Raw genomic sequence first — 14,832 nt, 5'->3', positions numbered from 1 at the left:
TAAAAGCAGAGAATTATGGGTCTCAGATCATTCAACTTCACAGTTTATACTCTGAGCACAAGCTTCTGAGATGATCTGAGTAAGGCTCTCTAGCTTCCTCCTTTTCTTCATCCCTAAAAGAGAGGCAATGCTTTATTACGTAGGGATGTTCTGGGAATTACCTTCTCCATATCTATAAAATAATCTAAGACACCTGGGTGAAAGGTGCTTTGGAAACACCAGAAGTACTATTTTAAAAACATCTCTTTGATATACGGTGGATCAATCCACATCTTTAAATACTGTCAGCATGAAATTGAAGTAATTTGTATAGTTTTAACTCCTTTAAACACACAATCCCTCCCCTTCCACTCCTCCACCTGAATATATACCTTGAGAAATATCCTCTACTGCTCTCCGAATACCTCTGTCAAATGCTCTTGCATCAGCAGGACTCTGAAATGTGAGGCCAAACTTTTTGTCGTCAATCTTCCAGTGGTAAAAAGTAGGAGTAACTTTGTTGTAAACAAGATCCTTCTTTAACGTGCATTCCAAGACCACCTTTCAGAAATAAGAGAAGAGATATCAGTGATTAACACAACAGATTTGAGAACAAGAGGTAGTCTTTATGAATTACGTGAAAATGCATATCGTAAGAGCAAATAAAAGTCTCTGTTTAAGTTTCTTCCTATTATGAGGATGCAATTTTAACTTAGTTTGCATTATGGCCAGTTCTTCACTAATAGTTGCTAATATAGCAGTATGGATTAGGGACACTACTCTTTTGCATGTTCCTATATCGAGAGTATATTTCTAGCCTCAGAAGTTTCTTGTATTTGTAGACCAGCACTTTTGTCAGTACCAATTTACTATTGGTTCAAAGGAAACAAGCTATACCTTGAAAGAATATTATTGTGCGGATATCAAAGGTGATTATATCATTTGGATTTTTTATTTTGTAGAATAATTATACAAATGAGTGCTGAACTAACTTTTCATGCTGCCTTCAGGCAGTTTCACTTCAGCTTTCTCCTAGAAAGGCTACTGAAAAGAGAATACAGGAGAACTGTTCTAAACCCTAAGCAATTGAAACTGAAAACTTAGATATCTAGCTCTTTGTACCTAATAAATATGCTTATGGTTCATGTTCAATCTACAAATAAAGAAGTAGGAATAACATACAGAAATTATTTAGCTACCAATCCACTTGAGATATGAAACACACATTAATGAAAAGTCAGTCTTCAYACCATTCCTCCAGTTTAATTTGCTTAACAGTTAAAATATATTTGCAAATTTAACTTCCTGGTCAAAATTAGTATATGTAACACAGTTATATTACATAGCTCTTCATTAAGAAAATCCAAGACAAATAAGAAAGTATGAGGGAATATGTATTCATGTATTCCTGTATCACTATATACACACCATTAAAAGCATTGTAAGACAACCTATTACTGTCGGATCCTGAAAAATCTACATAGTTTGGTGAATGAAGATAATATATTATCATTTCTGTATTAATGTGTTTTCAGAATTTTTATTTTTGATTTCATTACGTATGCAACTTTTTTGGAGAAAATATAAAATCTCTTATGGCATCTGGAAAACCAAGGTTAATTTTAAATATGACTGAGAAAATTCTCCAAACATAAGAAAAGAAAATCTGTCCGTGCTTGTATTGCTCTTACATATGCTTTGTGTTCTTTCTCTCCTTTTCCTGGGCAAGTATTACACAGTGAAGGAGATTTTAGGCTGCTCTTCATTACTTATCTCCTGTCCCAGCCCTACACCCAGCTGTTTATTATCTCCGCTTGAGTTTTACTGCTTTATGCATCACTTATCCCTGTCTCAAGAGGGCAGGCATTCTTTCTCCACACATGAACCCTTTCAGCATTAAAATCAGTTTTGATAATTTGCTCTAATTTGCCTAAATGGTCCACAAGATTTAGGTGTAACTGTCTACAAAGAAGCACAGCAAGGACTATTTGCTGTAAATGCATCTGATAAGGTGCAGCAGCTACAAAAAAAAGTCATTATCCAGTTTTAATTTGCATTAAATGATCACATTCTGTTCCTTGTGGTGATCTGAAACTTCCTTACTCTTAAAAATAAGAGTGGCTTAAAATAAATACTTCTCACATTACCACATTGTCTAGGTTTGTGAGCACTTTTTGGGGGCCTCTGCTATTTCAAACACAAACAATTTTGGCACTGCCTTTTGCATGAAATTTTGCCCAAAAGATGAACAAGAGATGTAAAGTTTGACAACAAAAACACTGGCTCTTACAGTATCTTAACGAACACCTGCTCCCAAAGGAGTTAATCAAAATCCATGGGAAAATGGAATGGAAGAAAAACAAAGCACATGCTCACTCCCTCTGAGAAGACAAGTAAATCCATCTCAAGGCAAGATGGATTTTTTTTCTGGTTCTTTTCTGTATAATGAGACACTTTAATTCAAACCTGGACAATAAACATCGATGCAAGACAGTAGCACCTAACAAAGTACTGGACTAAAACCTTACTGGCTAGCAGCTATGATTTAAAAAACAAACAAACAAAACCCACAGAAACTAACTTTATATAAAACAAATATCATTTCCTGCACAACACTGTAATTGCTTTTAGCTTGATCTAAAGAAGCACTACATTTTACAGGGCAATTAACAACTGATTCGGAAGTTTTAAAAGCTATATGAAAATCAACCTACCGGGACCAGAGATATGTGGTAAGCGCATTGAAAGGGTGAAAAAACCCTACAGCACGAATTGTATTAAAACACGTCAAAACTACAGCAATTATCACACATGTAAGGAACCATATGGGAGACCTGACTGGCCCACCTGAAAAAACTCAAAACCAGAGCTGAAAATCAATCGAGGGTGCAGGTGGGGGGACACAACACCCACACACCATCCTCCAAGGCATTTACATTTTCAAAAATGCCTCTGTATATATTTTGCAACAACAAGTATTTTCCTGTCAAATAACAAAGTTGTCAAAGCTTTTTATGATGAAGAAAGCAAACTATCATGGGGGGAAGGGACGTATTCTAATCCATACATTTCCAAATATAACCTGGGAAAGGGAAACCAGTACCGTTAACAGAACGGTTACTTTTCCAAGTCTGAAGATCACCAGAACCCTAAAAGTGTTCTCAAAAGCATACTCCTCCAAGTATACACACAGGGCAGTGCATCTATATGCCACTATTTAATGGAATAAAAAAAAAAAAAACTTTTTAATATAGCAGCCAGCATCTCATCAAGGACAACACTAATAATGCCACAATTACTCAGAAATACTCTGCTATAAATTTGCCCACCTTGAAACACATTCCCATGTTCTTGAAAGAATTACTTGCCTCGTGTAGACGAGACAAATCCGTTCAGTATTAAATTTCGAACTCATTCACTTCCAAAACAAACATTTTGTAGCAAAAATAAAGTGACTATATTTGTATCATTATCCAGGTCTTATCTTGGAAAAAATGTATTAAAAGAATGGCATTTGATACTAGTATCTATTTTGGTAACAGATTCCATAATTGAGCATTTCTATATCCTGGGAAAAGATATTGTTTTACTCATTTCTGGTTGTGCTTTCAAGAGCTTAAAGCGTTATATGTACACAGACATAATTTATCATTCATCATCCAAACTTACAAACACGAACATTCAGTTTGATGACTATGCCTTTCCTGCTTAAAAAAGCCAACCAGGAAAATAAATAAATACAAACAAACAAACAAAAAAACCCACACTCCCCAAAACACAACACAAACAAGAATCAAAAGCTTCTCTCTAGCCTTTGAACTGGTTACATGAAACAGAGGGCATGCCTTGCATGTCTTTCAGGATGGCATTACACTGAACAGGAGTGTTTAAGGGCACGAGGCTTCCTGAAATACTGTCGTCTGTTGTGTTCACCGGGAACGATCCCTCGAGCACAAGAGGTCTCAAACTAGGCCTGGGCATCGTCTCAGGGACAGCTTCTTGGAAGTGGTCTGAACTGGGTTAGAGAATATGCTAACAACCAAGCAGTAAGGATGATCAGCAGTAGAGCACTCAAATTCTCTGCTTTGTCCCATTTTCATTAGTAAATAAAAGGGACTACTGACATTACTAACGTAAGTAAAATCAGCAAAGATAGATCTGTAGGAGTTTCTCAGGGAGATGAGATGGAGAGAGTCACAGGAGTTCACTCAAATGTTTTGGAGATTCAGGTCTTTACAACCTTACAAGAAAAGATCTGTGGAGTGCTATATGTAAAGGAATTAAACATACGAATGCCATAAAGCTTTTATTCTGAAGATTTTGGAAAAACTCATATGGAAGATGTTCTGAAGGACCAGCAAGTATGCATAAGCAACTCATGCCAACTAAAGACCAATGTGGCTGCATTTGCCAAAAGATAGAGAAACTCCTCCAAAAGCAAGAAGGGCAGAAAGGACAGAAATCTGTGGAATTAGGATACAGATGTCCCTTCGATTCTCTCTCTGCAACATCTAAACTCAGTTCTCAATGACTTTAGTGGACAGAAGGAGGCAGGAAGGTTGCAGACAAGCTCACTTATGTGAACAGTGTCTTTCAAACACTCTAGATGCAGGCTTCATGCTGAAGTCATCGACATGTGTATCTTATCTTTTACAGTATCCATTTCCAAAAAGCAAAAAAGAGGCTAGTCTTGTTGGCTTATTTATTTCTTGTAGGGAAGATATTTCCTGCTTCTAATATATTATTAAAAATGTGGATGCATATATAGAGATAAAAATACATATAAATATATACACGTTATATATACACACACATGCGCACTCATCTGATTTGTTATTAAAAAGAATGTTTATTAGCCTGTTAAAGAAATTGTAACATCTATTCTCAAAGAGCACCTACTAAAAGAGTTCTGTAAATTGCTAACAAAAGGTAAAAGATTATTAAGAGTAGAGTCTCTGTTTAAGTTTTCATTTTCTATGAATTTATTTTATCATAGAATCACATGCTGCTTTCAAATTTAATTAGAATTCTGGCACATGTATGGTAAGCCATCACTTTTCARATTTTAAAGCCAATTCTAAAAGACTAACCTAGTAAATGAAATATTGTTAAGTCCTCAGAAAGCAAAGTTTTAGAAAAGAACAGTACTTATATTCCATTTTGGGCTTGAATTTCTTCATTTGCACAGTTACTTGCTCTTCAAAAGTGAGATTTTAACCTTTGACCTGTTTGTCACCCTTGGCTGATGATTCAGAAGATACTAGTTGCTTTTTCAATAAAAATTTGCATAGCAAAGGACTGGAGAAGAGCATAAGGCAGAACAGAAGTCCATTAGACTTTTCATTCAAACAAGTAAAAGTCTAAAGACCCATACGCTTAAGCCTAATGTATGTTTAACGCTGCTGCTACTAAGCTAGATTCAAACCAGTGTAAACCCAGCCAAACAGAGCAGCAGAGCTGACCAGATTAGGAGGGAAAGTAATCGTTCCACGCAGACTGGCTGGAGCCATATCTAGGAAGGTGCATATAGTAGAGGAGGAAACATGCAATTATATCAAGGGTATTTCGTGAAATGACTTTACATTCCAACACAGATCCAAACAAGCTGGGTAAACTAGCAGTGAGCAGCTCCTCTTCTAAATTAATTCAATGATGCTACCACTTTGATTTTCATTTCAGATGACTAGGATGCTTTCCTTTGATCCCATCAGATATTTTAAATAAGAATTGTATGCAACATTGAAAGTTTTATATATATATATATATATAAAATTGAAGTCGGTTCATAACAGTGCTGATAGTAACCTAATTCTCAGCCCCTACCCCCATGGCTACTTCAATAAGAAACTTCAATATTATAATGCTCAGTCCCCAAGTATTTAATTTGGCCTGATCTACAGACAGATCTACAGTCTTCAATTAAATGCCCGCATATCCTATAAAATATATAGGGAGATTTAGCTCCTCAGAATGGAATTGAAATCGACAGCACTATTGGAAGCAGCACTTGGATGAGCAATAAAGCTGTTTTACAAGAAACAAAAAGATCTCATTCCTTTTGAGTCTGCTGGAAGATACCTCCAAACACCTTAATTATGGATTTTGAGATGCACTAGAATAAATCGTATTTTTTCTATTGAAACTTAAGGATGAATAATAATATTGTCCTCTTAACTGCCAGGCTTATGATTCCCATATCTTAGGTAAAAGCTGTAGATCTGAATTCTGATTGCTCTCTCTAGCTTGAGGTATTTCAAAACCCCATGTTTCCCCATCTAGAAGAGTGCTCAAAGTTCCATGCTATAAATTTCTCCAGGATAACAGAATTTCCATATCTCCTATGGAAGCAGTGCCAATTCACAAAAATATGGCCAGAGAAAAATCAAAATATATAGTCCAGTTATATTTATATTTTAACTATGCATAAAGTGACTTGAGAAAAAAATACTTCATTTATTAAAATTGCTTTTTTTTTTTTAAATACATAGAAGTATTTTTGGAATCTGCGTGTATCTTTTTACAAAGCAAAAATGTGAGTAAAGAATTTGCAGTGCAGCTGACCAAACCATAATGACTAAGATACTAAAACAGATGAAAGATCCTTGAAGCCAACAAGACAACATGTGCTCAAAGTCTTAATAGCTGAAGTATTAAAAATAGTTTAGGAAGCTTCTTTGTATTTTCAAAGAGGAAAGTAGCAATACTGTCTTACAATGGCAAACTAACTAAACAAAACAGTATATGACTAATTTCAAAGATTATTCAGGTATAGTGTTTTACATACGGGTGCCCATTCTAAAACTAGATTAGAGTGATGTTTGAAGTGTMTAAAGAAACAGATTAAGATTCAACATCACTCTTACTCAGAATCAGAACATGATCTAGAAATTTTGTCCTTACTCAACAGTGAACACAAGGTGGATCTGTAACTATTTCCATTTAGTTTTTTTTTTTTTCTTTTAAAGCATTTTATGTCCATTCGTCAAATGTCCTCTTAGAGGGTTGCCTCTTAGGGAACACAGCCTTTTCCCTTCTTTTGGTTGAAAGAATTTGTTTATTCATCTAATTTTTCCCATCTACCAGAGAAATCGCCAGTTCTATTTACACTAAAAAAACCCAATAAATATTACCAATAAATAAATGTGGACTAAAAAAGCAGTGTTAAAAATTGCATTTGAATGAGGCATCCACAAAAATATTCTTAAAACAAATGTAAAACGCTTTATAGCGAGCATAAAGACCAAAACAGTTTTAGGATCAGTGACCTGATCCTTATCTAACCGGATTTCTCTTCCTAGTCCCTGCTTCCATCCTTCTGGAAGAGTATCACGACCTCAGGATATCCTCATATACCCTACTGTAGGATCTTGTTTCTTTAATGCCAATAAGTGACTTAAATTACCCCGTGCAACTCTGTTATTAATTCATTAGCTTTTGATTAGAAACATTTCATTTGAAGTCTGAGGAAATATACACATATACAATTTTCTTTTACTGTTTTACTCTGCCAGCATCAGTGGCTTTGCAGTATTCTTCTCACAGCCTTACTCTATTTGTTTGCCAGTTTCCTGAACTTTATTCAACATACATGGACAAGTGTTCTTCTTGGTTGCACTTCTTCCTATCCTCTGTTTTTGAGGGCCTAACTTCAAACAGCAACTTCCTGGAACTGTGGTAAGATCAAAATCTTTCCTGACAGACTAGCAGGTCAACAGCTGGGAAAACAAACAAACAAACAAGACAAAACAAAAAACTCCAAACTGTTCAGGAGTATAAAGGTTTGGAAAAATGTCAAGTATTTTTAAGTGCAAGTAAGTGCCTCAAAAACATCCTCAAAAAGGCTAAAAAGTTCTAAGGGGAACTAGTGCAAAGTGAAGAAAGAGCTGCAGGTGCACATAGCTGTGCAGGAACACAGGGTACTCTGCTAATAGCACTACGCCTCGCTGAAACAACTTAGTCAGCAGAATTTCTATTTATATGCTTTCTTCCTACAACAGTCACAGTTAAGGCAGAAAACTCAGCAGTCCTGCCTCAGGGGAGAAGCTGGTATGCTTGAAAAAATTAGCAGCATAAAAAAAATAATTCTACCTTTTAAGCTTACATAGAAGTTGTACATTATTGGCAAGAAAAAGCAAGTCTTTGGCAAAAGTCATTAGGATACAGATTTTGTGCTTTCTCTTTTGTTTTTGTTTTCATAGTAAGACGAGACCCTTCAGAAGTCTACTTGGCATAAAATTAACTAGCTGATCATGCTCCAGTAAGCCAAATTTGTCTCCTATGCGTGCACGTAGAAAGAGCCAAGATTCTACGCTACAGTTTTTGTATTGTGAGGCTAACTTCCATGAAGTCCTTCAAAGTAGGTATATTGTAGATACTTCATGTTAACGTAGCTGACATATGAATACCTTCTGCAGGTTAATCAAACCAGAAGAATTCTTGAACCTGTCAACTTCATGCTTTCTTCCAATACAAAAGCTACTTTCATGTAAAATGGCTGCCTATTACTAGCCATAGYCAAAGTGTAAAACTGACTGACTGAATTCCTGAGGAACTCCTTCAGATTGGTTTTAACAAGTTATCTTACTTTCCAAATGCTTACAACACTGATATTAAACACCATGTCAGTGCATAAGTAGGCTAGCAAAGAGCTTTTACTTTGATCTTCTGTTAGAAATAAACAGTAAAATGTTTTTCCAAATGGAAGAAAACCACAATTTTTTCATGACAGGTTTACAGCTTTGAAAAGATCAACATGCTTAATTCTTGAAATGTATGGTATTACCCAAATTAAATACTTGGCTCTTTAGGTATATGACCATTAAGATGGATAAAAGCTCAGCAACAGCATTAGACTGAGATTGTAGATTTGCTTTCTAATGTGCGAACAACAATTTTACGTATCTGTTCTTAGGTTCTATGTAGTTTTAATAGGAACATCGGATGCAATTCATTACCGTTTTATCCCTGAGTCGTTCTCCATGGATAAGAAAATCAGCACAGCTATTCTCTTCCTGGTGAATGACTTTGAAGACTGTGACACAGCTTAGTCCACCCCCTCCAAGCGGTAACCATCCACCACTTGAGTCATCCCGGGTCATCACCACAGCTCGCACTCGTGCATAACTATTACTGGAAGAGATGTAAAAGTAAAAATGAGTTTTCCATAAATGCAAAACAGCTAAGCATCCAATCTTTTTAAATAATTATGATCACAACAGTTAAATAGTGGAGGTTGAGTGCCTTCACAACAGTCACTTAGAAAAACCAAAGATGACTCCCTAGAAACTTCCTCTACTTTAATTCTCTCATTAGAACTTCTTTAGAAACATCTACTCCTCCTTGGAGCTTACATGTAATTTCTTATAAAGAAATCTCAACAGATAACAGTTTTTCAGAGTCAAAAATATACATTCCTCTAAAACTTTTTAGAGTCAGTGATCTAGCCGCAAAGAGCTGAGGCAACAGGAGGCATGGGTGAGGGGAGAGAGAGAATAAGAATCAACTCCTGATTTATTTTAGGCTAATCATGATGCGAGTCAGCCACCATGAAATTGCACAGAAAAGAGAACAAGAAACCAGAAAGAGGTCAAGCCTTCTCCCACTGAAATCTAAACAAGAACAGGCTCCTAGCCAGCAAGCCTGCTCGCCTGCCTCCACGGAGGGAACCTGCCCTCTGGAACGGCAGGTCCGAGCACACCCATGCGCTCGGGGGCCTTCCTACCGACTCGACCGGCGGGACACCACAGCCGGGAACGGCTGCTTAAACAGAAATACTTTAATGTTTATCGGTTGATTCAAGTTTCTGCACTGTGTGGAAAATTACTTGAATTTTACTGTTTAACAACTTTCCTCCATATTTTAGCATTTTTATAAACAAACGTTTACCACTTTGTTATTTAAAAGCAAGTAGGCCAAATTCCTTTTTCAGAGAGTCTCAGAAAAATAGATTTTCATAATCATCTTTATTTTAATTAATTATGAATATGCTGCTACCACATTTTTACCACAGCTGTTGTATGATCCTGCATTCCGATTTTTTTTTTTTTTTTAATGAAGGGCATGAATGAGTATTCCAACACTTTAGAAGAAACAATGCCTTAGGCTGTTTTTTGCAACCTATTTCTAATCTTAGGTTTGAATAGTTACACCTATTAGCATTAGTTATGTAAAAATTAAGCCTGGACTGGACTTTTGTACAAAGTTTGTGGTATCCCATTTACCAAACTTGTATTTTAAAAAGATTATACTTTTTCTTTTCCAAAACGTCCGAATTTAATAGAGGTTCTTGATAAGCTTTAGACGCTTGCACCAAATGTGTGCGTGTGTCTGTGTGTATAAATATAACATTAGCTAAGCAAAAAAGCTTATAGAGCTTTTTTATGCAAAGAAATACATAAAGCTGTGCAAAATGGGAAATAGAAAAGAAAATCTTTTTAGCCTATAGGCACATGAAAGAAAAAAAAACAAAAAACAAAAACACCACGTTGTTCCTTTTTCCCCTTCAGAAAAAGGAAGAATACTCCCTGAAACAAAAACCTTCTCTCACCTCCACCTGGTAGCTAAAAATGCCAGTTTAGTGAATGCATCTGACCATTTTTGTATGGCATCTTTTACTAACAYCTCCTGAACAGTAGACAAATATAATCAAGAACAATCCAGTCATTCATTGCATGCATCTGTCAATTCTAATATCTGAAAACAAAAGTTAAATTTCTGATGCTTGATAATATTAATGAATGACTCAACTTTTAGTAATGTCTATCATTGTATTTAACTCAGAGAAAAGKTCAGATAATAACTGCACACTTAGACATAGGAAGTCTCTTATTTTTTCTTAGGTGAAGAGAAACTGCCTTTTCTGACAGAAATTGAGGACACCAGGACTTTCCTATGAATCAGTAAGGAACAAGATGTACTAACTGGTTAAATTCATGCTGTATTTCTACTATTCCTTCAGGCAAAACAAATTTAGCTTAGAAGTTATCTATTTTATAGATCAAGTTGCAAATCTGAATATTATAGCTTTTTCTTTACCAACAGAACTACTCCTAATGCTACAAATCTAGTTTTGTCTGCTTAAAAAGCTGGCATTTTGCTTCTGTATTTTCTATTCTTTAAACAATTTAAAACAACACTTATGTTATCAAATATTTTTAAATACATTGCCAGAACCACTATATTAGTGCAAGAGCTAGAATAAAAGTCCCCCAACACATAAGTTTGTAATGTTTAATGAATAGTCTTTTTCAGCAAAATGAAAGAGAAATTTTCCAGGGCACTACCTTAGGAATTAACTAGACAAATTCCTTACTGTAGCTGCATAACAATGTCAAAAACCAAAAGAGATTGCTTAAAACAAGTTCCATGCTTTTTAAAGAAACTCATAATTGGTCAYAATAGCCATTTTCAGTAAAAATACAAAGTGATATCACTAAGCCCTGCTGCTGCTTTGTGACTAGTTGCAAATTAATTTCGAGCATCCTCTGCAAATAAAACAGAGGACCTGCCCTTCACGGTACTGATGCTACTGAAACCACGTACGTGTCTTGCCTTTGTAACTGCTAGAGCGGTGTCTGCATTTGGGAACGCTGGGAATAAACTGTTAAGACGCCAGCGTACCTTAGCTGCGGGAAAGGGTACAGACAAGGCATTTCTCAGCACTGTCCCCATGGTGTTTTTAAAAACTTACAACCTGACATTTTTAACTACCGTTGCAAGTTTAGTTGTTGCTGATAGAGCAGCTAAAAAAGAAAACCAAACAAACCTGGAAATCTGTCGAGCCTTGCTTTTATGAAACTTTTCACAAGAGCTACCACAAACRGGTGAAATGCGGCACGGACAGCACATCGTGACAGCAGCCCCAAAGCCTATTTTATCGCATGCAATGTTTCCTGAGACACTCAGATTTTGGTTGTGGTCACAGGAAATTGGAAAGTCAGAGCAAGGTTTACAGGAAAAACAAAACGGGATCCTGTTTATAACAGCATGCTGCTTCTTAAGAACACACGCTAAACACCAGTGGAGACCGGCAACCAGCGTGCTGGGCTCCGAGACAAATTCATAACAGTTATGAAAACGGAACTTCTCTCTGTAAGAGCTGAACATGTTGGGCGAGGAGATGAGAGTTTCATTCGTGTGATTACAATCAGTTATGAAAGTTGCAAGTGAAGTAAAACAAAACAGAAAAAGACCACAAGAACCCTCCCTTCCCCATGCACACATACAGAAAATGTTCTCCAAACTATGATTTTTCCCTTAATAAATGTTTTAAGAWCTACTGGAAAGTAGACCAAGCATTTGAACATTACGCCTATTAAACTTGAAATAAATTCATTTTAAGACAGCATAGCAGCAACATGCAAGTCAGAGCTTGAGTATTTTATCTGCAAAGCCTGCTGGCAAAATATTAGCAAAACAAGATGATTTCCGTATCAGCGGGGAGAGTCACGCAAGGAAGTCTGCAAAAGTATCAGTGGGCAGAAACAAAGAGCTACAAACCAGGGGGCAGGAAAGACAGAAATGTTACAATTATTTGCCTCTACTCAACTTTAACATCTCAACTGATACTTAAAGAACAGTCATTAAAATCTGAAAACATTTTAAAAGCCTTCCCATCCCCCTCCCCCCCAAAAAAGCTTTTATTGCTTTAATGCTACTGGGCCCAAACTGACCTGAACGAACGAACTGCTGCCCACGTACAGAAAGCACTCCACCGTCTTTGGTGGGCAGATACTATTCAGATTAGCAACTGCCGAAAAATTCTTCCTCCTCACACCCCCACCCCGTATCATCAGATCATTGTTACGGCTTTACTCTTTTAAATTGCTTTGTTAATTTGGGGTATTTCTTATTCATGATATCAAGTCACTTAAGCATATCAAATCATTATTACTGCATTTGTCATTTCTTCTATTAATGATCTGAAGAGAAGGGACAGTAAAGAATCTTCTACCAAACATTTTTCCCAGAGAAAAAGCAAATACACACCAATAAAAAGCATGGCAGCTATCCTGCTGCATTCCATTTTTTGGAACCTAGTTTTAAACAGTCTGCAACTCTTCCCTTTCCTMGATTCACATTACATATTGGCATTATTTTATTTATATTGTACCTTGCACGTTTTTATTTTAATATAGAATTGAAGAAAAAATCAGCATCTTCCAAAAATCTTTGTGAAGACAATTGTTAATGGCCATTGCAAATTGCTTTTCAGTACTATTAAAACTACAAGAATAAAAAACCTGGATCATCAAGTGGGATCAAAGCTGCACAAGAATCTGTCCATCCTAGCTTAATAAAAATGTTTAGAGTTATGTATTTAATGATATATTTCAGAACAAAGAATGCACAAAAATTTCTGTAAAATACAGCTTTACAAATACAACTGTATGGGTTAATGTGTGAGAAAATATTATGATACTTCAATGAAATCTTGCTATTATACTTGACTACGAGATAACCACTATTGCCATGGTGCTAATGCTATTCTGCCAAGACTGAGGAAAGAAACAAGGCATTTTGCATTCTGAAACATCTTTCATTTTGCTATGAAAATACACCATCTTTGCTAGCATGCAAGTTACAGTGCTGCAGGCAGGTCTCTCAGTATAAAGTCGTCATGGATCGAGGCTCCTTCCTCACCTTTGACTGGTACTTTACACGCGTACTTTAACCTCTCCAATTTCCGGTGCAGTGTGCTTGAGTGTTTGTAACCTCTCCCGAACAGTATACAAGAACTACTCTTTGGCTTTTTATAGTTCTTACTATCCAAACACCTTAAAGGATTTTATGATTACCTAGTAGGAAGTTTTAATGAATATGTGCAAGCTCAGTATACCAAAAGGTAATATCAAACCACTGAGGTAAAATATATTTTACTAGCAGATAAAATTTGTTGAGTATTTACTCAATTCAGAGGAAAACTAGGAATTTTTAACAGTACCACTCGATCATATCCGTATCTGTTGATGAGATATAGCCTTTTGTAGCCAAAGGTTTAGAGAATGACTGCCACCAGTATGAAACATTAATGACTCATCTACAATAAGAAAAATGCAAATATGGCCCGAGTATTAAGACACAATTCACACCAAGAAAAGACAGTATATCTAATTTGTTCTTATGGATAGTAAGTTATTGAACATGATTTTTTTTTTTGCCATAACAACTGCTATAAAAGGCTTTGTCAAGTATGACTTGTTTGTACTGTTTTTTCCCTTCTCAAAATTACACTAGCAAGTTAGAATATACAGTAAGGTGTCATGCAACTGATAGGAGAGGCAAAACTTGGTAGATTTTTCTTCCTTGAGAGGCAAAGGGTATCCTTCATCATGACGACAGGAGGTACAGCAACCATGCCTGCCTACCAGGCTGAGGAAGTTTGTGAGGAGCTTAGCAGGAGAAGACATGGATTTCCAGAAGTAACTAGTAACAAGTGCTGAATTAGACAATTTCTTCTGCATTTAGGACACTGGTGCCCACATTGATTTAYAAATGAAGAGCTGGGTCCCTATTATACTTTTGGCTTTACCAAAGAACTGGACAATGCTGCTTGAAGGAAAACAAAAAACATAAAGCAAAATGGACTGAACCCAAAATGACAGAAGGGAAAGGTGAGATGGGAAGCTTTACTGCCCAAGGAGATAGCTAATATTCTGAAGGAGACAAAGTGTTTGATTTATAATACAATGAATATTTAGCAGCAGAGGCTCCCTGACTTGAAAAACAAGGCGTTTGATACTGTATCTACAAGACAAATTGAAAAATGAGACACAAATGAACAAGCCTTCAAAACTGGTAACTGTCCAAACARTACCATGTTGTTACGAAGTGCTCTCTTGGACACTATCTTGG

The 14,832-nt window shown here is 36.2% G+C and overlaps 1 protein-coding gene across 2 annotated transcripts in view; it reads right to left on the bottom strand.

Moving 5' to 3' along the window:
- SPRED1 (sprouty related EVH1 domain containing 1) overlaps positions 1–14,832 on the bottom strand; it is a 59,003-nt gene that overhangs the window by 16,372 nt on the left and 27,799 nt on the right. For both annotated transcript variants that reach the window (XM_085306675.1, XM_085306676.1), the window contains exons 2-3: positions 8,934–9,108; positions 372–540 (exon numbers count right to left, since the gene is read on the bottom strand). In XM_085306675.1, the coding sequence (XP_085162801.1) occupies positions 372–540; positions 8,934–9,108 (344 nt within the window). The remainder of the gene's footprint in view (positions 1–371; positions 541–8,933; positions 9,109–14,832) is intronic.

The sequence above is a fragment of the Rhea americana genome, unplaced genomic scaffold (assembly GCF_003343005.1).
Source record: "Rhea americana isolate MKP2758 unplaced genomic scaffold, rheAme1 scaffold_245, whole genome shotgun sequence".
Classification (NCBI taxonomy): Eukaryota; Metazoa; Chordata; class Aves; order Rheiformes; family Rheidae; genus Rhea; species Rhea americana.
This window is presented reverse-complemented; position numbering and strand designations above follow the sequence as displayed.